General features: G+C 36.2%; 1 protein-coding gene across 9 annotated transcripts in view; it reads right to left on the bottom strand.

The window, feature by feature from the left end:
* The window catches only part of LOC138321293 (activated Cdc42 kinase-like), a 111,244-nt gene that overhangs the window by 11,907 nt on the left and 73,442 nt on the right, over positions 1-25,895 (bottom strand). For 5 of the 9 annotated variants that reach the window (XM_069264871.1, XM_069264882.1, XM_069264899.1 and 2 more), the window contains 14 exons: positions 16,076-16,297; positions 13,022-13,174; positions 12,423-12,614; positions 11,900-11,997; positions 11,286-11,412; positions 10,878-11,027; positions 10,383-10,489; positions 9,859-10,010; positions 8,984-9,154; positions 8,457-8,565; positions 6,801-6,921; positions 6,226-6,447; positions 2,585-4,043; positions 1,159-1,228 (listed from right to left, as the gene is read on the bottom strand). In XM_069264871.1, coding sequence (XP_069120972.1) covers positions 1,159-1,228; positions 2,585-4,043; positions 6,226-6,447; positions 6,801-6,921; positions 8,457-8,565; positions 8,984-9,154; positions 9,859-10,010; positions 10,383-10,489; positions 10,878-11,027; positions 11,286-11,412; positions 11,900-11,997; positions 12,423-12,614; positions 13,022-13,174; positions 16,076-16,297 — 3,353 coding nt within the window. Of the gene's footprint in view, positions 1-1,158; positions 1,229-2,584; positions 4,044-6,225; positions 6,448-6,800; positions 6,922-8,456; positions 8,566-8,983; positions 9,155-9,858; positions 10,011-10,382; positions 10,490-10,877; positions 11,028-11,285; positions 11,413-11,899; positions 11,998-12,422; positions 12,615-13,021; positions 13,175-16,075; positions 16,298-19,718; positions 21,140-25,895 lie in introns of those variants that run through there. The other 4 variants (XR_011208310.1, XM_069264935.1, XM_069264926.1 and 1 more) reach the window with 3 other exon arrangements.

Below are 25,895 nucleotides of genomic sequence, written 5' to 3'. Positions count from 1 at the left end.
ACGGAAGCACCAGCTAGCAGTGTAACAGTATTATCTCTACAAGGTGAAAACATCACATGCCTCGGCACATCACAGCTGTTACTTTCAATTTATTTAGTTTTCTGGTTGTCATAGAAACACATTGTAGAGAATGATGGGGTGGTAATTATCATTTCTCATGAAAAGACAGGTGGAATTTCTTCCTATAAATATTTACCACAGAGTTTCTGTTAGAAAAATATCTGACAATGACACTAATTTTTAAAGAATTTCACTTGACTAGTTATTTGCTAGAATGATGCAGAAAATGATTCAATTTGATGCTACCATTGTTATTTTGCAAATTAAGGCACTCTATGTAATAAATAGTCAATTATTTGGACATTTATGAAAGATATTATTTAATAAAAAGTTTGAAAATTAAGTTACAAGAAACAACTGATCTAACTATTGATATAGTAAACATGTTTTAGTATTCCATGTACCTTATTAATTCTAATTGAAATATCTTTTTTTTAGTAAATTAAAAAAAGAAGATCTAAAATTGAATTAGTGAAGAGCTTAACGTGCCGTAACGTAATCGTTTCTGGGCACACGAGAAGATCTAAATTTGAAAATGATTAAAATAGTTCTGTTAAAAACAGCAATAATCCTGAGAAAAAGAAACAGTCAGATGGGGTAAGTATGAATGCAAATGAAGTGGAGATTAAACAAGATTTATGATTTAGAAGTCAAAAGTAAACAAGGTCAGAACCACAACTCTCGTTAATTTGAAACAAGACAAGTAACAGCATGCCATGTGCCAAGGGAGGTGACTCTAGATTTTACCATGCAGTTTCCATGGTTACATTGTTCCAGCTACATCACATTCAATGTTAACCAATGTGGAGTATAGCTATCTTGGTTTTAGTTAGAACTAATTCCTTGTGTACCAAATTACAGCCCATATTTTATAGAGACCACTAGCCAACATCCATTATGATAAGATGACACAGATTCTCCATTATCTTATATCATTAATCAAACTTTCATTATTTTATCAGTTTAAATGATTTCAAAGCATTAATAACTGTTATTTTTTTAACTTTGATACATTAGTACAGGACCCAGTATAACTATATTTTCCCCCTTAAATGTTTATATCTCACATTACCTGTGACATTCATTTGTTTTACTTACACAATGGATGTTGAAGCTTCTAGGTCAAACAAGGGGACGTAACTCAAGTTTACATACCTTACCTCTCTGTCTGTTGAAATGAAAATGAAATTATTTATAGCTTTAAGTCATTGAACTCCTAATGGAGTGTAACATATCTAATACAGCCATTTTATAGGTCTGGGTAAACTTAAAGCAAATTAGTGGAAAAGAAAAAGCATTAAATCTGAATAAATAGAAAATAAAAGTAACTAAATAGAAACAAAGAGACAAAATAAAGTAAATGAAAATGTTGCAAAGAATTGAAATGTCCTGATGGTAGCAGGCCATGGAGCCCTGTGTCAGCTGTGTACAAACCTTTAACCTGACTCTGTTAACCCTGTACCAGTGCTGTTAAGTAGGTCGCTGTGACTTGTTTTTGATGAACTATGCATTTCCCCAAAGGATGTTTAGTGTGAGGGAAGGCAGGTGACTAAGTGGCTATATAGACACATAACACCATACCTATCTAATGCAAAATCAAGCAAATCTTCGTAGCTCACGCCATCAGATGTTTTGTAGTTAGCAAGCATGATGGGCGAGATTTCTTCCGAGCCTTCCCTATCTGAAATTCTCTCCCCTGCCAATATTAAAGACTTGACCCAAAATGGATCATGGCGATTATAAAATCCTAATTGTTCCAAATTATGAGTATTATTTTTATTATTTAAACGGAATTTCACTCGAGGGAATGTTGAGGAGCCAGATCGGCATATAGGTGTTGAAAGACTTTTTCGAGGTATCACAGGGCTAGATTCATTTTCGAATACACTATCATTTAAATGATCATTTTCACTGTCAGAACTATCATCACTTGATTCATCTAAATTTGGGGTTGGTAAAAGAGGGGCAGGAGGGAGGTCAGAAGGTTGCCGAAGGTCAGAAGGTCGTCCCTGTCGGGCCGGGACGGCAGGAGCCCATGCAACAGAAGAGGAGGAGGTAGAGGTTACACGAACAGCAGCTGATGACGATGACAACACAGACTGGGACGATAAGCGACCTTCCGTGGAATTGCCGCAGTCGTCAGCATCGTCCAGTATGAGCGGGTACTTTCGCTCCCGAGTTGTACTTAGGATCACTGATCGCGTTGCGGCGGTCCTAGGTGGCAATGGAAGGGGGTTTTCATTTAGGTTCCGGTGACCTCCGCCATCACCACTAACACTGTAAGACCTAGGTGGGATAGCAGGGGGTCTAGACCTCCCAGGAAACCCCTCCACAGGTGTCTCCGTACGGGAAACATTGTTACACCCATTTACACGACTATTGGGGGCTTCATGCCCATTAAATACTGAACTAGAAATATTGACATGCTGCACATGGTTGCTTCCAGAGTCAACACTCATTGAATGGTGAAACTGTGGTTTTCTATATGGTAATTTGGGAGGTCGATTTGGGGGTCGAGCATTACCTTGTCCCGCCCGGCCTCCACGTATTGGAATAGCTCCACCACGTAACATCCGCAAAGGATTTGTATCCACTTCCTCATCATCACCGTTACTTGTGGGCATGCTCTTACCAGGGATCCCTTGGGGCTCACGTAAATTCCTATTAGGGGCAGGCTCGCCCATATCTCCAACAACACCACGCTGGTGGTCCAGCGAGCGCCGGATACGGCTCTCTCTGGCTAGTTTGTTCATTATCTCTCGAGGGGAAGGTTCACTAAATTCCTCATCAAACAGGCTACTTGATTTAGAACTCGAGTCCCTTCGTGGACCTTCATCAATGTGAAGTTCTTTTGTACTTGATGAGTCTGTACTATACTCTGTCGAGTCAGGGAGGTCAATCCGTAACACTTCGCTATGTCTTTTTGGATCATCCGAGTCACTATAGTCTGAACTACGTACCGACGTCCTCTCGGACACCTCGTCCCGATCCTCCTGTATCCGGAGGACATCTGAACCACCACTACGTGAACTGTCTTTGCCAAAGCTCTGGTTTGAAGCCACACTGTGACTTGACCCAAAACTTTCGTTGAGGTCCCACTGAAGATCTGCCACAGCCGACGTCATGGGAATCCGTGGCGGCGGTTGCTGGGGGCGAGGCACTGGTTCAACACGATGAATTTCAGGCCTCTGTTTCGGTGATGGGACGGGTGGCTCATATTTTTTAGGAATTTCCACACGAGGTTTAGGAACAGGACGAGGTGGAGAAGGCTCGACCTTCTCTATGGGTTCAAGGTCAACAAACAATTCCACCTCCTCTGTGCTAGCTAGAGGCACATTACTCCTAATGCTATTTTTCACAGTCTTCTTTGGTTCCCACGACGGCCTTGAGTCGCTCTTTGTTGTCTCCCATGGTGGTCTGGAGTCAGACGTGTTACGAGATGTTTCCCAAGATGGTTTGGATTCTGATGACGTTCTCGATGATTCCCAAGAGTGCTTGGTTTCTACTGACTTTGATGATTCCCAAGGTTTCGTTTCTGACCTGGATTCCCATGAAGGCCTCGCCTCTGGTACCGGTGCAGGATATTTAGGTCGTTCCTTCCTCTGGTCTTCCTTAACAGAACCACGGACAACAAGAATATTGTAAGCTTCCTGAGCCTCCGGAGGAACATCTTCAGTTATTTCCCCTTTGTTAGCAATCTCCTCAGAAAAAGTTCGTTTACGCTCAAGTTTAGGGCTTCTCTTAAATGAGTTCTTTAATTTGGAGATGAGTTTTGGAGAGTCTGACCCACTTTCGGAGTCAGACCGCATCCTATCTCCCATGGGAGAAGTGGGAGTCTCTGATGTCTGGTTCTGAGAAGACACAACAGCACACTCATTTGCCAGAGCGATGGCATCGTCCATCATTTTCTCCTCAGAAGCAGACATAGGTTTGACCTTTGCCTGTTTCCTTGGCTCAGGTTTAGGAGGTTCCTTTTTAATCTCCTGCAATAGAAACGCATTGTTATTCCCATACAGAGTTTCTAACTAAAATATGACAAGGTACTGAAGTTCTGCATTTAAGCTAAGAACAATATTTCTTGTTTACCTCCCTTCGTTTGATACCAAATTTCCTTTAAGTTAAAATTCTCTTTTATAGTCATAAACAAAAAAACTCTATTTAGTCAAGAATTCTATACCACATCCAGTTGAACCTTGGTACCTTAACATCTGCAACAACATGTTGTAAATACTATTGGACAAAAAGCACTTGAAAGCTTTCTATGATAGTATGACCAGTACCAAATATTTAATTCAAAAATTCAAATTAAAAGAGATTTGCATGTTATAAAGTTGTAGATATCAAGGTTCTGAAGTATATGGTACCTATGTACAGATATTTGTGGTCTGTTTACAATACTAAATATTCAATTTCCTTTCAAAGCATTTTTTATAAGATTTTATAATAGTAAAAGCTTTTTATACAGCACAGTATACTACCCATGTTGCATTTAGGCTGTATTGAGGATATACAAGACTGGTAATTTAGGATGTGGTGGTGATATAATCATTACTAATTAACAGAGGGGTTTCTAGATAAAACCAAAACGACATGGGTACGATGTAACTTACCACTGATAAGTCCCACCATCCGGTGATTATGATGTGACAAAAATCCAGTCGAAATAATGACTTGACATTCACCAGAAGGTGAGACTAATCAACAGTAAGTCATACTTTACCCATGTCATTTTGGTATCTCAGCACTGGAGTATAAAGAATGTATTGGGGATATCTAAATGTCAGGGCTTTTTATTTAGGGCAGATCAAAGATATTTGAAGCTAATCAAAAAGGATGTACATATTAAAACACTATCAGGGAATCTGAGGCTACAAGATAAGGGTCTATCAGGGATATCAGACTATTCATTAAGGATGTTGTATCTGGAATATATAAGGCTGGTAGGCCATTTAAGATTATCACGAATAATCCACGATAGCCTGATAGCATGGATATCTAAGATTGGTCCTTCAGTTTGTTTCTGGGATTTCTGAAACTATCCATTAAGGATAAATAAGGGATGGCTGAGGTCACAAATTTAGAGATATCTATGGCTAGCTATTTAGATTGCATTATGAAGACTTTGCCCCACCATCATGAAATGGTTTTAAGTCTAAAACAGTATTGATTTTGATGGGCAAAGCAAAATCTTAAATCTAAGATTATTTAATGATCTCAGAACTTGATGCTGGCCATTTAGAATGCATTAAAATATGGGATATCATATAACTTCTTGATTACTACAACAACTTAAATCTAAATAATCTATGATCTCAGAACTTGATGCTGGCCATTTAGAATGCATTAAAATATGGGATATCATATAACTTCTTGATTACTACAACAACTTTCCATTGTCTACATAGCAATCCAATGTACATGATGTATGTATCATACATGGATTTTAGAACTAGATTTTATACACAAATGGTAGAGAATATCTCCCATAAAACACAATACACAGGTCTATAACAAAACCTGTCATAATTTAGCCATTTATTTTATGATGACAAGATGGCTTCTACATCTGAAAACCGTCATTTTTAGTAAGTAGATTATAAAATACTGTTTGAGAGAAAGAAGAAAAAAAAAAGAGCTTCGTTGCATGCAGAATAGTTTTGGATGCAAAGAAGCGTTTGATTTTGCACATCATGCACCCTACATTTACATGTGTATATCCCATGGCGTGCACGAAGTGTATCGTTTGCTGCAAGATCGTGAATCCCGCAACCTAGAAGCAACACGGGTAGTCAAGAAATTCAGTACATTCAAGTAGAAGCAGCGAGAAGAGATTTTCCATTTATGCTGTTCTGTTTATATTTACTTTTGGAGCTAAATAATGCATAAAATATAAAATGAATACATATGAATTTTTTAGGAACATGGCTGTTAAATAAGTATTTTGAAACAAGTCAAATCACATTACAAATTCACTTAGAAAAAAACATTAATTTCTTTCAGCACATAAATATATTTACTCTTCTGATGATCATGTGTGAATATTATTAATCTATATTATCCAACACTGACTAAATTCTGAATTTAACATAATCTTTGATATCATAAATATAATGCTAGATTTTGACTTTATAAACAGCCTTACTCCGTTGCTATGGTAACACTTACAGATCTTGGAGGTTGAGCGGGCAGTGGAGGTGGAGTGTTGTGTTTAAATTCCTTCACTGACGGTGGTGACACGGACCCACTGCGGTCATTGAAACTGTTGCGGAATTGTGAATCAGGTGAAGGAGTTGAGTCAGAAGGAGAAGAAGCCTCAAGCTTGGCTTCCTTCTCATTCAAAGCCTTTAATACCTCGTCCATAAACGATCCACCGAAATCAAAGGACGACTGCAATAACGAAAACATAAATTACTGTTTATTTTCATTGAAAATTAGTTTGACTTTCCAGTTTTTCCATGAATAGGATTTTCAAATACTATAATCCATTTCTTCTACATTGAAGATATCAGGTTATGAAAAATTATTTGAATATCCCGAGTGTATGAGAATATTCTACACGTGTTTACAGATGAACTGAACAGTGTAAACATCCTTTTTTTGGTGCAAATCAAAATTGAGCACAAAATTGACTTTACAAAAATGAGCGCAATGACGAGTTCATGGATTCACATTTATTTCATCACAGTCTTTGGTATTAATATTAGATTTCTAGATTTGTCAGAACAAAACAAAGATGGTACCCCAATGTCGGGCATCTTGAAGTCAGCAAACAGTGAGTCATCCTCTATGTCCTGGTAATGTGGGGTTCGATCTCCATCATTTTCATCTCTAAAGGTGCTGTCTATGGATTCCTGGCTGATCCTGAAAGACAACAAGAGTTTACACTGAAACCATTTCCTACTAACAAAATTTGAAAACTGAACTTGTAGAAAAACTTCATATTTCATTTAATTCATAAAAAATTCAGCTTTGATTTTTGATGTTGATTGTATTTTGCTTTAAGTTCTTGAAAACTACTAAAATTTGATACAAATGGCAATATTCATTTCAATTTCATTTCAGAATATTTTATTAAACAATACAAGTTATACAGGAGTTACAGAGAAAGATATTATATTATTGTATTGATAAATGGATTAGACAACAGGCAAAGCCTATATCTTTTCGACGGCCGGCAGGATTCGATCTTTACTCAATTTTGATAGAAGGTTATAACAAATGCCATTTATTAAAGCAGTTTGCATCTAGATTTCGGTTTGATGCCCTTTTCACGATGATAACAAGCAGTACATACTACAAACAAGCAAAAACAGTCACCGGAAGTCCCCTAAAGGTCACCACGCACGGGTCATGGGAAGCAGAAACCTTCGCATGGGACTTGATTATTTTTTTTTGAAATCGGTGCTATTTTCCCCTTCCTTTCCTTTTTCTCCTACTTTGATATCTCTTCTATCGTTTAAAACCATTTGCATGTCTGTATCTTGCTAATTAAGGTCACAACGACAGGTTTCTGGGCACACACTAAAATCCGGATTTCTGACCTCAATTTTTGACTTATTTGGACATGTTCGGGACTTTTTTTTTTTTTTTTTTTAAATAGGTGCTATTTTCCCTTACTTTTCCCTTTCTCTCTATTTTCTCCTACTTTGATATCTCTTCTATCGTTATCGTTAAGACCATCTGCATGTCTGTATCTTGCTAATTAAGGTCACAACGACAGGTTTCCGGGCACACACTAAAATCTGGATTTCTGACCTCAATTTTTGACTTATTTGGACATGTTCGGGACTTTTTTTTTTTTTTTTTTTTAAATAGGTGCTTTTTTCCCCTTCCTTTTCCCTTTCTCTCTATTTTCTCCTACTTTGATATCTCTTCTATCGCTTAAGACCATTTGCATGTCTGTATCTTGCTAATTAAGGTCACAACGACAGGTTTCCGGGCACACACTAAAATCCGGATTTCAGACCTCAATTTTTGACTTATTTGGGCATGTTCAAAGGTGATTTGTGACGTCACTAATGCAATGACCGAAACGATATTGACATGCTATATAGGGATGAACATCTTCTTTTCAAAAAACTAGTATTTGGTTTTCATCGGTCTCAATGGGGCTCCAGAAGGGTGCATGAAATGGGGCAAATGAATAATTACGCATAAATACGTTACGACCGTCCAAAGGATATAGGTCCTCTCTAAATGGCAATATTCAACTTATTATTAAAAATCTTTGAACATTTTCTATACAATTATCTCCCCTAACACTTATATTGTAGAATATGAGTAAATTAGAATTTATCAACAATAAACACTACAGCATTTGTTGGAATTTCATTTCACACCAGTTACAATCAAGATCAAGTGATCAAACATGATATTAGCATCAAACAATTACTTACCAGGAGTGTCCCAAGCCATTAGAGCCGACTCCGTTGGTTCCACCATTGAGGCCCACATGTTCTCCATCAGGGCTTTGTCTGTGTAAGCTAAACGACGATAATCTGTCACCTATAACAGAGCAATTATATGAAATAATTCTCCAAGATATACCATGAGTCCAATTTAACGATTTAATTTATATCAAAGATTATTTAGAGAGGTACAGGATTTTTGGTGGTTGTAAAAAGTAGGAGTGCCTCGAGAAAAACCACTGAACTATATCTTTAGTACTTGACAACTGTCCTATGAGGGATATTATAAGCAAGAAGTGAAACGCTATAGGTGTAATGTCAAGACACATGATCCACACAGTTTCTTCATGGACCAAGCTGTAGAGAGCTTGTGGTATTATGTCAGAAACCTTCACCACCTGCCTCCTAAAATACTTTTAGCAAAACACAATTATCGAAAATTGTCATAATTGACTTTAGTTCATCTATATTTTATCAAATTGAAAAGACTAATTATCAGACAGTATGCTAATTACCTGCACTACCACTACCGACATTAACTGGTAGTTTGTCGTAGTTATCACCAATAAAGGAAACGTCCCCAAACACCGCTCCGTCATAGCCAATGTGTCCTGTGTGTCGGAGGTCATTCTTTGGACCACTGATCATCTCTGCTCGTAACTTCCTGCTTGAACTCCGCTTTGATTCTAGGATTAATAACAGAAACAAATTTCTGAATGATTGGTTACCTAGATAGAACTATTACTAATCAATTGTGTAGCCATAACACCAGCTTTTTACAATGCTAGTAATTGAAGGTTTTCACATCAATCAGACACAAGATAAAAAGTCACATGTCAAATTACCCAGTATTTCTACATGATTTCTCCTGTTTATATCATACTTCTTGTATGTTGCTCAGTGTGATAGCTGTTAGCTACCACATTGAAACATAGTGTAAGCAAAAAGTGACTGATTAGACATTGATCTTAATAGTTCAGATGAGGTTTAGTATATTTCAGTGAAGTACCTTAATTAGCCTAAAGTTTCTACAACAAAATTCAAAATTGACATTTCGTCTTGTGGTTCAGAAGAACTTTTGTGTATAAAATAGGTCCTGACGACCAGAAGATGAACCACAACACACATGAACTTATAGCAGGACGTTGGTTCTTAAGAATTTCTCCTTCTGGAGTTTTTCTTTTTATGTATAATGTAAGAATGATGAGCCACAAGTTTTATAAGTATTTTTTTTAGTATTTGTAGCCACATATTAAAATAACAATATCTCTTTTTTTCAGTGTAGAAGCAATATCGATAACACTAAAATTATCATGTGAGTCATACGAAGATGTTTGAAACAGGATTGGTTATGCAAACAAGCCTAACTCTACAAAGTAAAAGGTTCTACCTTTCCTGGAGATGGTAGGTTTTGGTAGAGATGTGATGGGACTGTCAGGTTTCGTCTCCGCTATTGGTGTACAGTTGACAGGGTCAAAGAATCCAGCTTTACCGTTATTTAGGACTCCTCGACACAGACCAAAGGAAGGTGCATTCACTGGGCTATGAACAGAATATTAATGTAAAGATATCAAAATCACCTTAACAGTGAATATTCCTAGACAAGAACGCACCATTTTGTATGCATATATTTATATCATTTGCGCCCCCAAAGATTTTTTTTAATCATGTTGACCTGTATGCCAGTAAAGAAACTGTCAAAATGAAACTCAGAGGACATTATGTAGAAACATCAGGAAGATTTGTTCTTAATATATAAAATCAATTAAGGAAAGCTTATATATATCTATTAAGAATGAACGATATGATAAGGTGCATTACAGTAGTAAACTTGTAAAACATGACTTTCATTAATTCAGGTAAAAACTTTTAGTCACAAACTATTGAAATTCTGAAATAAACATCTTGTCTTACGTTTTATCAATAACATAAATTATATCGGACGCTTTGTAGTACAGGAAGTCCCTGGGTACAGTGACTTCTGGGAAATCTTTCAGAGCTTTCATCTGGACTGGTCGCATCTGTAACAATAACCAGATATCACTGTCACATGACGTTTAAGACAAACCAGGTATAAACCTTATGTGTTTTCAGTTATTTCTGATTTTGAATATTTGTATAGATTTGTGTCTTAATAACCTACAGTAGCTATAGTCAACAAAGATATTCTCCACTGTGAATGTAGAGTTTGATTTAGTCCCCTTAGCAACTTATACATAGAAAGGTCAAGCTATTTATAGATGAACTGATGAACTACTCTGCATATGTAATGGATGTGCATGCTGTCAGTGTAAGCATTCTAGAGAATGTCCTTTATTCCTATTTGTCTCGTTGTAATAGTGGGCGTTTAAAATGACTGCAGTAGATATCTGTTTGTCTCGTGATAGTGAAAACTATGGGAATACTTACAAATGGTAACTGTGTGTAGATATCACTGAAGGTCGGCCGTTTGGTGGTATCATGGTCCCAACATTTACACATTAGGTCGTAGTACTCCTTCGGACAGAGGTCAGGTCGGTCAAGCCTCTGACCATTCGGTGTGTCGATAGCTTCTAGTATCTATGAAGACAAATAACAAATTATCAACTCAGGAGAGTTAACCCATGATACAAACAAAAGATAAACAAAGGGGCTATAATCAGCAATACCTTAAACTGGATTTATATTGTATCTGATTGAATTATCTGGTTGAATTATTTCAATATTCTTTTCAAAGTTTTTTTTATTTGTTTTAACATGTTATTGTTACATATTCTCTGATCTTTACTTTCTTTTTACATCTTTGTACTTTTAAATGGTTCAGTTTCTGTAAAATACCTGTTGGCCTGTCATACTGGCCCAAGGTTGGAGGCCGTAACTGAAAAGTTCCCACATAGTAACGCCAAATGCCCAAACATCACTGGCCGACGTAAATTTCAGATAGTTTATACATTCTGGGGCACACCTGTATAACAAATAACATTCAACACTTTAATAATAACATCCTAATCAAAGTTGAAACAATTTCATAAATCTATTTGGGAAATATTTTCAGATAGGCATTTCTTAGTATGGTAGAGAAACTCATTATGCTCAATCACATTCAGTTCTGTAAAATTTACGCATGCCAAAGTACATGGTTCTTGTCTGGTATCAAAACCTGCCTGGTGAGGATCATTTTTTTGCACTTTTTTTTTTATTTTCCCTTTTTTTTTAGTGATAATTATTGAATTATTAGGTTACATGTACTTCTAATTCTGATTAAGTGGGATTTTTGAGTCACACAAATCTGAGTGAATTTGAACTTTAATTGGTAATACTTCCTGAGGACAATGAAAGAATTCTAGAGGTTTTGCACATCCCATATAAATCAAGTTACATAATTTGTGATTGGTTAAGTCAGATTGTTTCAGGATTCTGAACTTTGACCTCAGTTGTTTTCATCAACTTACCATGCTATTGGCAGTTTAAGGTTGATACTGAAATTACTCTGGTAATAGTCTTTACCCACGCCTAATGCCCGTGACAACCCAAAGTCGCTTATTTTAACCTGAAATGAAAATAAGTCACACAATTCAATGAAATGTTGAAGGAAAACAATATTTGGCTCGCTAAATATGCATCTAAACACTATTGTAGCATGCTAGCTACAACCATAGAACATTAATTTACTAATGAATAGGATATTTCAGGCCTGAGTTTCATTTAGTCAAGCAAAATTTTAAAAGTAAAAAAATCTCCGAACACTTCTTAGATGTTTTCCTATGAACAATAGTACTTAACGAGCATAAATAAAGAAATATGAATGAAACTTTGCCTCAGTGGTTTATGTCCAAGTTTAAATATTTTGGTCAATGACATTCTACTTTTGCTTCTTATTTTTTCTTCACATGTGCAATGTACTAAACTAACTTATGTTCCAGGATATTTTGAAATTGTAATAATTTCTTCCATCAACTATTTCTTGTGTCCTACCTTATTTTTACTGAAGACCAGGATATTTCGGACGGCTAAGTCTCGGTGAATAAGACGTTTATTTTCCAGGTAGGTCATGCCGTCACATATCTGCTGGGCGAAATCACAGAGGCGTGGCAGGGGGAAATCTAGACGTAGGGCCTGCTCCTTCAGACACTCAAGTAATGACCGCATGGGAGCTAACTCTGTCACCTACAAACAGATCACAGGGTAATTAACACATTTGAACTCTTTTAGATCAAAGCAGGAACGGTTCATAATATAATTATAGGGGTGAGCAAGTTAAAATGTTGGTTATCAACCAATCTCAATTATATTAACATTTTTGTGAGCTCACAGTGACAAATACTTTTTGTTCTTAAATAATCATCAGAATTCAGATAAGACTATGGATTCTATTGATAATTTAACTGTGAAGATATTTTTTGGTCAGCTAAGAGTTTGAACCGAAATTGAAAATGGACACATACAATTTGAAGAAAGAAAGTGTACATGTAGCAGAAAGCATTTTTAACATGGCAAAAGGGAAACAACTCTGTCAGTCTTATGTTTATTAATCAATATATTGGGTTAGAGGATGAAGAAAAAAAAGAGTGTACCAGCATCATGGTGTTTTCCTTGTCGAGGACGACCCCGAACATCCGGACGATGTTCTCATGGTCAATGGTCTGCATGATACCGGCCTCCTTGAGGAATTCTGTTGTTCCATTCTGTAGCCTCTCCTTACTCAGACACTTAATGGCTACCTGGACCTTAAAAAACAAAATATATCAGTCAGCTATGTAGCTATGAGATATAGTAATATCTATATTTATGAGGGGGATGCAAATGTCTGAGAAACTAAGGGGTGGATTTAGGGAGGTGAAAGTCATTTTCCACAGTTAGATTCAACAAGAAATATCTGTAAGACTTAAACATGTATGCCTCCAGATCATAGGAGATAGAAATGGGATACCACAGGATGGGATGTACTTATATTACATTAAAGGTCCCTAAATCTATCATGGGGCATACACATATGAAACCTATAGATTATTAAATTCAATGGAATTTAAATATGTCCAGTTTGTATATCTTTATGTCTTTAAAAGTGATCATGCATCCTGACAAATAAATTGGAGTCAAATTCAAATGACAAAACAATTCCTGATTTTGAATTTCAAGCACAACATGAAATACAAGAACTTGATAAAAAGTAATATGTCAGAATTACAAAAGTTCTATATAGTCATGTTTCACTGATTCTTCTTGACATGTGTACCTAAAGCAACGCAATAATTTATTGGACGAAATGACATGTCAAAATATATATACACCATAGATGGAAAGGATTCTATCAAATACAGATTTTAATTTCAAATTGAATGCATGAGTAATTTATGTGTTGTAACTGACACATGAGAACTGTACTGTCTATGACTTAAATAGAAATTTACATGTTAAGTTTTGTTAACAAGAAAATGAAGACATGTCAGGAGTCTTATTCCTTGTCTTCAAACTGTGTAAATGTCTTACTGGTACACTATACTGATAGCGCCTTTGAAAAGCTGACTAATTTTCTTTTTAGATATTGATTAGGTCTGACAGCGTTTTAATAGGTAATTGATGTGAACTAGAACTAATTGAATAAATTGGTGTTAAATATCTTATGTGATAAAAAATTAAATAATAATGATCTATTATGATAAGTGTGGTATTTACAGTAACATGTACTCATGCTTTCTCAATGGACCTCCTCCACCCCAATTAAATACCCCTAAACCTTAGGTACTTCATGTCTTCCTATATGCTATAAACTAACATATTTTCGTGTGCGATTTTATTTCGACTGCCACAAAAAGTGTCAAACATAGGCCAAGTAGAAGCACAGGACTCTTTATCACAAAAATCATTTTGAAAATGTAGTTAATCATGTGACCTTGAATTAATTTGTTTCGAAATTAAGTTTACAGTAGGGAATAATTAAGTGACTGAATGAGTTTTACCACTTGTCACCAGGAACTGACTGCAGGCTATTATCTGATTTCCTCCATTTCCTAAATCTGTCACCTACTTGGACTTCTAATATACACATTAAATATTGTAAGTGTCTTTCCATATAGGTCAGACTTAACAGGTAAATTTTGGTCCTAAGTTGAAAAGGAAAGCTGGTGGTTTTTTTCTGGTAATAGGACGTCATCCTAATGTAAGACAATAGTTTGTTTTTTTATTTTGGTTTGGTTAGATATCCTTTTAACTGATAGTGTCATTTTGGCTTAAGCTTAAGGTGGAAGAATGCCAGAGTAGCGGGAGAAAACCAACTGACCAGTGGTCAGTGTCCGGTAACAATCCTACATAAGATTCTAACTCGTAAAACAGAAGTGGAGGGCTTGTGGTAAAATGTCATATCTGTACCACTTGACCACACTAACAATGCTATCCCCCAATATTTTTCTCTTTCTCTCACTTTGCATAACATTTTTGAGCACTTACAGCAAATATGATATAATGACTTGTTAAAATTTTCATTATTGCAAATTGAATGAATTGGCTTATCCTTTGAAGGCAAGGAAAAGCTAAGGAGCAGGAACAGAAAGTAATGGGGGAGGAAGGGAGATACATTTTTTCACTTTGAATTACTTTGTGAAAAGCGAAATATTCACCAAAAATTCTTCTTATGAGAAATTATCTACATTTTTTGGCAGAAAATTCACTGATCTTGAGAGATTTATCATAAAGTTTACACTTCTAAACAAACCTGGGCTAGTAAACAACACAGGGGGTTATCATGCCTTAAAACGTTCAGTGGAATTTCTAATCTGTAGGATTTCAGCAACAATCCTAGGGGGTTAAAAATAACATTTCTGTTAGAGTAAAATCATCAGGTCTAGTAGTAGAGTGGAAGGCTGAGTCATACATAGGGGAAGGGAGTGGGGGAAGAAGGAGAATCCAGCTGGAATCTTATCAGTAGGGTTACTTCCCTTTATCTGTACACATCTTTCAGAATCTTGAAGTCATAACCTATAAAGAATCTTCTCAGTACATTTTTAAGTGATATTACACTCTAATTACACTTTTCACATCTGGAGGGCTGTTACTTTCAACATTGGTTCGGTTTATTTTATGTCCTATTAAAAGTCAGGGTCATGTAAGGATGAAGTCAGGTTTAGGAGGTAACAAACATAAAACAATGGTAATGTTTTACTTCCTTGTTTACAAAGTTTAATCTGTGAAAGATCACAAAGTATCATTATAATGACAGTTACATCTATAAACATTGGCTTGAGTTTATTTCCTGGAGTGGCTGGGTAATTTAGGAAGGACTCTTTATGTCTCACTGTGGGGAGGACATTGTGATGTGGAAGGACATTTTTAAATAGAGATAATAATAAAAAAAAAAACTTTAAAAAAAAAAAATGAAAATAGTATCTTTGATTTATAAATAAAATTTTGATACAAGTATTAAGTTTTCTAAAATTCTGTTACTTTGAAAATGAACTGAAGTGATTTTCTCAAATAGTGATAGTCATAGTTGAGAAGTTTTGTCTAATTTCAATTGGGCTATGAAAATCTAATCTAAAATTAGAAACTAATCTCAAACTTATTTGTTCTATGAAAATCTAATCTAAAATTAGAATCAGAAATTGAAGATGTCTATTTATAGCACAGCTTACTTTTTCACCAGTCTCTGTTGTCCAGACTCCTTGCTGTACAACACCAAATTCCCCTTCACCAAGAGTTTTGTTGACTTGGATGGAATCTGCAGGTATAATCTGTTTGCTGGGCGGTCTGATGTATGACGATAGCCGAGAAGATGACCTGTTTGCCCGGTTTTCTGGAGGCGATGGACTAAGGGATCTTCCAAGGCCATCGTTTCCGGTCTTTGACAGAATTGCCTTGAAAATAAACATCAACATTTAGTTTCAACATTTAGTTTGGAATAGTCTTTTAGTGTTAAGTGGAAGCATATAAAATAATAGAGTAATGCAGAGGTATTAACCCATGTTGGCAGTTCTTCATAATTCATGAGAAAACACAACATAATTTAACCAGTTTCATCAAGATATAGTATTGAACTAAACACAGTTGATTCTAGTAGGCTATTCTTGTGATCTACAGATATAAATGGAGGAATGTATTATTTTTTTTACATAATTTTATTTTGAGGAACAAAATGATTTCTACATGCATGTTAATGGTGAAAAGAATACTACTAGCTTACAAAAGGTGATTTTTCTACATAGCGAAAGGATTTCACAGATACAGATAACCAAAACAAGATCCAAAGCTTTTCCAAACGTAGAGTGTGTAATGTGTCACTGATCTTGTTTGTGTTATATGAATACACGCATACATTATGCGGATTTGCTCCTGTTTTTTTGGAGGCTGTTGTATATATCCCCCCCCCCCTGTGATGGAGCAAACTACAATGAATAATCCACATTAAAGTGTGACCCCACTAAAATGTACCACCCAATATACTGGTAGGGCACCCAACCTGGCAATCCATTATCACCCTCAATCCCTTATGTTTAGGGTAGCGAAATAAAACAATGATTAGAATACAAAACCTATCTCACAGAGCAAAATGCTAATTCAAATGCAAACATTAGGAGTTATTGACTGTATATGGGTGGTCTTAGGCTGAAAACTGCAGAACTTGCATTTTCTCTTCTCAGATTTCTTCGGGGCAAATAAATCACTTATAGTTAAAAGACATTTGTATTTGTCAGTATTACAGGATACTAGGTAGAGTGGAGGGGTGGGAGCTGCAGTATTACAGTACACACGAGATAGACATATGGCAGGGTGGGGATGACTATGCAGTGTATAGTATATCACAAACTATTCCGATCATCCCCTTGCAGCTGGCTGGTATCTGATATATCACACACAGACATGATTTGGTCTTCCCTTTCACGAATTTGTTGTCAAGTTTTTGCCATTCTTTAAAAATAAAGAACAGGTCAACCATGCCTTCCATGCCAACATGTAATAGTGATATAGTATAGGGTGTAAGGGAAGCCTGGGATCAGATTCTACAATGGTAAAATAACACATGGCTAGCTAAACCAGGTGGGCAGTGGGACTTATACTCAAGTCCCTGAATTACCTCTAAAGCCCCCTGATGGAGGCAGACTTCCAAACACATACACCTAGCTATAATTCAATTTTATTTAAGATCAATTAGCAGTTGAAATGAAATGGTTTACAGACTTATTTTGTAAGAGTCATTTCATACAAGAAGTTTCACTAGGGTTGGGTTTGTTTTGTTTGGTCATTTACAGAGGAGTTGAAGGAAAGCTGGAGTACCTAGAGAAAAAACAGAAACCTACATACATAATTTGGTTTGGCCAAACATATAGCACAATAGTGTTGCTAATACCATCAAAAAGTTTGTTGACCATTGTATTTATAGATGCTTACACCAGAAAATCTATCAGATTGTAAATGCCTCAGCCTCCATGAGAAATCTTGACAGACAGGGCAGCAGAGTCATTGGTTATATTACCCCCATCCCTTCATGGTGGAGACATGGAAACCAAACTGCAATTTTGTTGCACCATGATGTTATTGAAAACCCCCGTGGGAACATAGATCTTATCTTTTGACTTGACCCACATCTTTATTTATTTCCATGAAACCGAATTTTGAAAATTAATAAAGCAATAATTGTTTGTAAGATATAAATGCACTCCACCCCACTCCAATTCGACCAAATTGAAACTGAATTGGGAGGAGACATACATGCCAATGTATAACATTATAATACGCCCCCTTCTCCCCTAGTTCATGGAAGCCTGGGGCGGCCGTGAAAATCTTGGAAGGAATGAGCCACTACAGAACCAACAGACTACATCCATTGGTAGACATTATGATATGAAAATATGATTTTAAACGCTATTTGCTTAGTCTAACAGCTTCAGTGAAATCTGATATCTTAACATTTGGTTGGGAAAGGGATGTTGTAGGCCTTTAAACAGTATAATACCCTCATGACGACCATGTTTACACCAACTTCATAGTTATAATGTAGTAATTTTCAGTCCCCATCAAGGTTTCTATAATTTATCTGCAATATGTATATAACGAACTATTCTTATAACGAAGTGATTTTGTTGGTCACCAGAGGTTCGTTATAACTGTATTTTACTGTACAGGCTTAGGTGTTCATAGGGTTGTATACCACACATTGTTTTTGCAATCCTTATTTCATTATTAATACCAGCTTATACACATCATTCACACAGCTAGTTAATGTGCATATATGGAAATAAAGCAATTAAATTTCACTGTCTGAGTAAATTGAAATTCCAGACACATTTCTCATTTTTGTAAAATTTGATTTATCACTGTAGAATGTAGTGGAAAGAAATGCTAGGGTATATATAATGCAGTCATTATACAGAGTGAAATTAAACACTGAGAACATCCTATAGAGAGGCTGTATCTATTGATGGACCAATACACATGTATAGCAACATTCCTAACTAGGTCACATACCAACTGCATACCTGTCCTCATACTTCTATAATTGAAGACATCATATAAAATGATTTTAAAACTTAAATAATGATGGGTGGTAAATTTTAGAAGATTGGATAAAGAGGTAGACAATGTTATTATAGCTGAAGAATTTTACAAATTTATGTCTATATTCAAAATTTTTGTAGGATATTTAAAATTAATTTTCGGTTTTAGATTTCATTTAAAAAATTATAAAACCAGTTTTTCAAATTTATATATAGATGTTCAAAAGACAATAGGCTTTGGAATTCATTGCAATATCTAGCTCTTATACTCCAATAATTAATTAATAGATTGAACTAAAAATATCTACCTATATAAGGCATAAATGACCCGCCTTCATATCCATGCAGGATGGGATAAGATTGCACACAACAGAATGTGACACATATGATGCCATGGGATGGGACAAAGGGGATTAATACTATACCCTACCTCATTATTTTATAATAGAGCATATAAAAATAACTGAAAAATGCCTATAAAACATCAATATTACCCCCTCCTCATATCTAAATGAAATCATGAAGATAATGGGACTTATAAAATGTAAAATGCATCAAGACTGACATGAGTAACTTAATATATTGTATACTGTTTCATGGTAATTGATGTTTAAACACAAATGTGTTAGAATGAGAATTGGACAACAGGTACTGGGATAATCATCATCCTTGTGAACACCCCACTCTTAATATAATAACATCATTACATGACACAATATTCTAATTGACAATCATTAGATAAAATGATAAGTAATCAAAGTAAAGGTATTAATTAGAGAATTACCCGAGCTCGAGCTGCGATGCCTCTCATCCTACTGTACACATATATCCTTTGTTAATAAGTACACATGTAATCCGTATGGGAGTCGTGCAGTGTATAAATATCACAGGCCGTACACAATCCACACCTTAGTATACTGAAGTATTTATATTTCTGGGTTTAATCAAGCAATCATTCACAAAAACCTAAGTCCTGTACATCCGGTTACATCCCATGTAAACAGAAGGATTCGCTGTGATTTATCATGGAATCTCGGAGAATTGTTTAAGTGTAAAACAATCACGCAAGGCTATAGTACACAACTATAAGGAAATCATTCACAAAAACAACAATTATATAATATCGAGGTGTGCCTTGAAAGTAAATGCTCCACGTCACGTAATGAGTAAGAGCAAGTACAAAATGGTTGACTATATAATCACACAGACCAAGTTGTCGGTACACACATACATCCAACTACATCAAAAATACACCGAAATCCTCCCTACACAGGGATCACACTATGTGACATGCCTGAGAGGATACAACCTTTAATACAGGCAGAAACGTTACGAAAACACATAATTCCCAAACAGACGTAATATGTCCCGAAATCTTCAACAGTTTAAGCGTGTATCGCACATTGTCCTCAAAAATCAATGAAATGATTTCAGGAGTGGCTATGAGTAAATTCATGGAGGGTTGCTACACATGGCACAGAGTTAACTTAGCAGTGGTAGTACATCCTATACACTGCAGTCCTGTACACGTCATACAGGCCCACCGCAGATACGTCAACACGCTGATGGGGTATCATATTAGGTTGTCATAGTCTTCAGGACACTGGGGTATCCGACAGGCTTACGCAGATTCTATTGGTCCCTGTCCTCAGACACCAGGTATCATATATCGGTCTGTAGTGGTCGGAAGTCATCCCTTTTAAACACCTGTATGACCCCAATCAGGACACAATCGTGCATTGTACCTACATGTTACACAGACCCTTCAAACACAGAGGACATCAGGGTACTACACTGGTCTGAGTTTGTCTGATGTTGTTCCCTCTTACATCCAAATAATGGGCGAGATTACTAGATGATACTACTAATATATGCAGTACAGATTCAATACAATAAGTCTGACGCTTTCAGAAGCCTCTTCTACCCTCCACACATCCAATGAAAATGCCTTCGTTTTTTTAACCCTCAAATTCTGGGCTCTTCTGTTATATGCACACAGTAAATGTCATATAAATCCATATCAACACACACAGTCGGACACAATGGTATCACATTTCTAGGTCTGTGGTCTGGCGGAAATATCTACCCTAAACGATCTACATTGCCAGTGAAAGTGTCAACATTTTCTAGCCCTCGATTACTAGATTATAATGACAACACAGACAGTTCACACAAGTAACCTTTCACTGGGCCAGTCAGTAGTCGAGAAAGTCTCGACAGGTAAATAAAACTCAGGTACACCAATACATTTAAAAGCTTCTTACCAGGTATGGCTTTATTTAAAAGTTAAGTGACTCAGAGAAACTTCCAAACAAACATTTTACCTTTAGTTTCATATTAAAATCACAATCTAAACAACATCTATTGAGTTCATGAAGTACGTTAGTAAGCTATATACTAACTTTTATCGGAGGATTTACCAGAAGGTCACCATTTCCCCCAGGGCGATTTTGTTGTCGATCAATCATCACTTTCATGTGCTCAAATATACCTATATAATTGCACAGGCATATAACTTGATAATGTATCCAATTTAAACCACATTTAGGAAATGGAGTTTGTATTTGAAAAGGAAAGGAAGGGCAGGCCCCCAGATATATTATAGATTTTTGATGATATCACAAACCTCATGGAACATAATTTCACATATTGATACAGAATGAATTGTTTTACAAGTTATGACTATATATACAACAAGTATTTCTGCGCTATACACTATAAGATTTGAAGATGCTGAAACTGAATCATGTACATAAGCATTTCATCTCCCTAGCAACAACAGCAACAATGTTCTTTTCTATTGCCAAAACATCAGTGTTGGTTACCAAAGCAGAGCCCATACTAATCTGATAATCACACCATCAAGATTATCAATCATCATCTATCAACTGCAACTTAAATCCAAAACCAATAAATATTGTTCTATCGATTCTTAAGTTATGCTCCAGAATGTGTTACATAATTTTCCTGCAAGTCCATCTTTCAGAATTCTCCTTCTTCACTTATGCAAATCAGTTATGAACTATTCCACTAACAAGTTTAAAGAATTCAAGTTATGTGCTCAAGAGATGTACCGTCAATAACCCCTCAGTTTTACAACCAAATTATCTCCCCTTTCATTACATTAAAGATTCTTGAGTCAGCTATACCAACTTTTAGTTTGTTTGGTTTGATTAGTTTAACATCCTATTAACAGCCAGGGTCATTTAGGGACATGCCAGGTTTGTTGGTGGAGGAAAGCCGGAGTACCCGGAGAAAAACCACCGACCAGCAGTCAGTACCTGGCAACTGCCCCACATGGGATTCGAACTCGCGACCCAGAGGTGGAGGACATGTGGTAATATGTGGGTACATCTTAACCACTCGGCCACCGCGGCCCCAAACTTTTAGTTTTCCACAATTGTCTTGACCTAGGAAAAAGGACAGTGTGTACTTTTGTGCACTTGTCTGTGGAAGTAGCAAGATATGAAGGGAAGATATACTCATGATCATATTATTTGGATAATTTGTGTAAAGAACAACTTGTGTGTCAAGCTTAGCTGAGCTTAAATGTGATGGTTAATGATGTACTTCTGAATATCTTTATGGGCAATTTCCTGTTCATAATACATAAGTCAGCTACTATGAGTTGTAAATCAGTTGTAAAGTTACAAAACACAAATAATGTATGAACTTTTATCTACAGATATTGTTACATTAACATAATAACAAACAAGAGAGACTGCTATTATCATCTCTTAGGATCAGTTTTAACCAGGTTAATGTTCAAGTCGCTGTAGATCGTATTATGTATTGAGTCGATGCACTTTGTATTATATGTATCATCTTTAGAGTAGAGTCCGTGCACTTTGTACAGGTATCATCTCGGTGCCGAGTCGATGTACTCTGGGTATATTATGATGATCTTAATAACCAATGACAAGTCTTTATGAGATTCCTATGTATACATTCAAAGACCACAATATCACATACTCTCGACTTACACACTTCACACCACAATTACTTCAATAACATTACAAGGATGGGGATTATTATTTCAACAGGCCGAAAGAAGATCAAGATTAAAATTACAACACATTTCCGCCTGTTGGACCAAATCATCTGTTGCTATATACGATTTCAAAGCCTTTTACCGCACAATAAAAAACTTTCGATTGCAGAAATTGGCTGTTAAAAATCTTGATAAAAAATAATCTTGATAAAAATCTTTGTCAACAGTAAATATATCAGCTTTCAGATCAGAGAATCGGGCTGATTGTATTGGGCCTTATGTTGTTGTTTAAATAGGTCACTGTGATACGATCAGCTTGTGTTGGCTTCACAATGGATTGGGATACTGCTGATGTATCAGGTAGATGTGAATCACTGTCGGGGTGACTTTTACAGCATCATTGTTAAAGTACTAAGGAAATGTAGAGGAAGGATTTACTCACAAGGAACAATAGATTTTGATATGTCAGTACTTTGAACACTTTAGGCCAACAAATCATAGGATGTCTATACCTCAGTGAAGGATCCCCCCCCCCTCCCGATAGAAATAATTTTTCAAAGACTCAAGTCAGATTGCCAGAAGACCAGAATTCAGCACATAGAATATGACGTGTTGCTGACTGTGCGAATGATGAATATCATGTATGAGGATGTTGCTGCTGGGGTTTATAATCATCCGACGACATTACTAAATTAGTAATATTTCATAAGAGGATATTGGTGCTGGTTTTTCTTATTTTTTTGTATCATTTAAGATGATGTACTGATGATAATATTGATGCTGTACATTGGACCAGAGTTCTGTAGTATGTTTTGGACATGTTTAGGTGATGAATCTATGATACATATCTACATCAGACTGTGTAAAGTTTTATAGTATAGGAGTTACTGTGAAGTTTAACACTGAACACAGCTACCATCCATCAAACATCAGCCATCCTACCAGATTCCACCTCTCCTGGCCGATACTACAGTTTTTGCTGAGAAGGAATTCTAATTTCCTACATAAACATCCCTTTATCTATAAAGTTCATATCTTTTTACTGAGCTTGAGCTCCATTTAGTTGATGCACTAGCTCAATATTTGGTTTCCTGATAATCCCTTCACTTTCGTCTGTGATAAATAGCCCCACGCAATCAATCAGTATACAGTTTATATATAGGATCATCTCAAATATTTAAACTTTTTTTTTTTTAATTTTTTTTCTTTTTTTTTCTTTTTGCATAATTACATTACAACACAATGTACACAGTCACATAAAACAATATACAGGTACACATATATATGTATTCACAATCACATATCACTCGCGAGCACACATAAAAACACACATACACACACCCACACATCCTCACACCCACACACTCACCCTTACACACACCCACATTCGTGCAAGAATGTACACACAAATATTTCATTTTAAGGGAAAATTTTAGAATTGAATTTTATATTTGTTATAAATAGCACAATATTAATATCAAGTGTATTGTTGTACTAGTTTAAAATACGTATTTGAACAAATATTTCAAATATTTTTTTGTTTATTTCTTCCAGGCCCCCCCCCCCCACCCCCACCCCAAAAAAATACAGATTTTTTTGATAGATTAAGGGGCTAATAGATGAAAAAGGATTATTATAGATACAAGCTTAAAATACCTATTCCCATCATTTTTTGTCTCCCTAGAACACCCATTTTCCAAATAAAGGGAGTTAATAGTGTTAACAAGAGATCCCAGAGGGATCTTGGCGCCCACCAAAGATTGATCTATGTCTGACAAATGAAAGAGGGATCTTTTCTCTGCTTTTCAAACTTACAATTCTTTTTTCTGCTTTTCAAACTTTAAACTATCAAAATCCAAGATGGTGGTCGCAAAATGCAATAGGCAGAACTAGGGTCCTAGAGGAACCTACATATGATATTTGAGAACAATCCCTTCAATACTTTCTGAGAAATAGCGGTAACAAACTTTAACTATCAAAATCCAAGATGGCCACCGGTCGGCCATCTTGTTGACCGATCAGTCCCAAAATGCAATATGCACAACTGGGGTCCTAGGGGAACCTACATATGAAATTTGAGAAAGATCCCTTCAGGGCTTTCTGAGAAATAGCGGTAACAAACTTTAACTATCAAAATCCAAGATGGCTACCTGGCGGCCATCTTGTTGACCGATCAGTCCAAAAATGCAATATGCACAACTGGGGTCCTAGGGGAACCTACATATGAAATTTGAGAAAGATCCCTTTAGTGCTTTTTGAGAAATAGCGGTAACAAACTTTAACTATCAAAATCCAAGATGGCTACCTGGCGGCCATCTTGTTGACTGATCAGTCCCAAAATGCAATATGCACTACTAGGGTCCAAGGGGAACCTACATATGAAATTTGAGAACAATCCCTTCAATACTTTCTGAGAAATAGCCGTAACAAACTTTAACTATCAAAATCCAAGATGGCTGCTTGTCGGCCATCTTGTTGACCGATCAGTCCCAAAATGCAATATGCACAACTAGGGTCCTACGGGAACCTACATATGAAATTTGAGAAAGATCCCTTCAATACTTTATGAGAAATAGCGGTAACAAACTTTAACTATCAAAATCCAAGATGGCTGCCTGGTGGCCATCTTGTTGACCGATCAGTCCCAAAATATAATATGCACAACTAGGGTCCTAGGGGAACCTACATATGAAATTTGAGAAAGATCCCTTCAGTGCTTTCTGAGAAATAGCGGTAACAAACTTTAACTATCAAAATCCAAGATGGCTACCTGGCGGCCATCTTGTTGACCGATCAGTCCCAAAATGCAATATGCACTACTAGGGTCTTAGGGGAACCTACATATGAAATTTGAGAAAGATCCCTTCAGTACTTTCTGAGAATTAGCCGTAACAAACTTTAACTATCAAAATCCAAGATGGCGGCTGGTCGGCCATCTTGTTGACCGATCAGTCCCAAAATGCAATATGC

The sequence above is a fragment of the Argopecten irradians genome, chromosome 1, assembly GCF_041381155.1.
Source record: "Argopecten irradians isolate NY chromosome 1, Ai_NY, whole genome shotgun sequence".
Classification (NCBI taxonomy): Eukaryota; Metazoa; Mollusca; class Bivalvia; order Pectinida; family Pectinidae; genus Argopecten; species Argopecten irradians.
The sequence above is the reverse complement of the archived record's forward strand: the minus strand, read 5'-3'. Positions and strand labels throughout refer to the sequence as shown.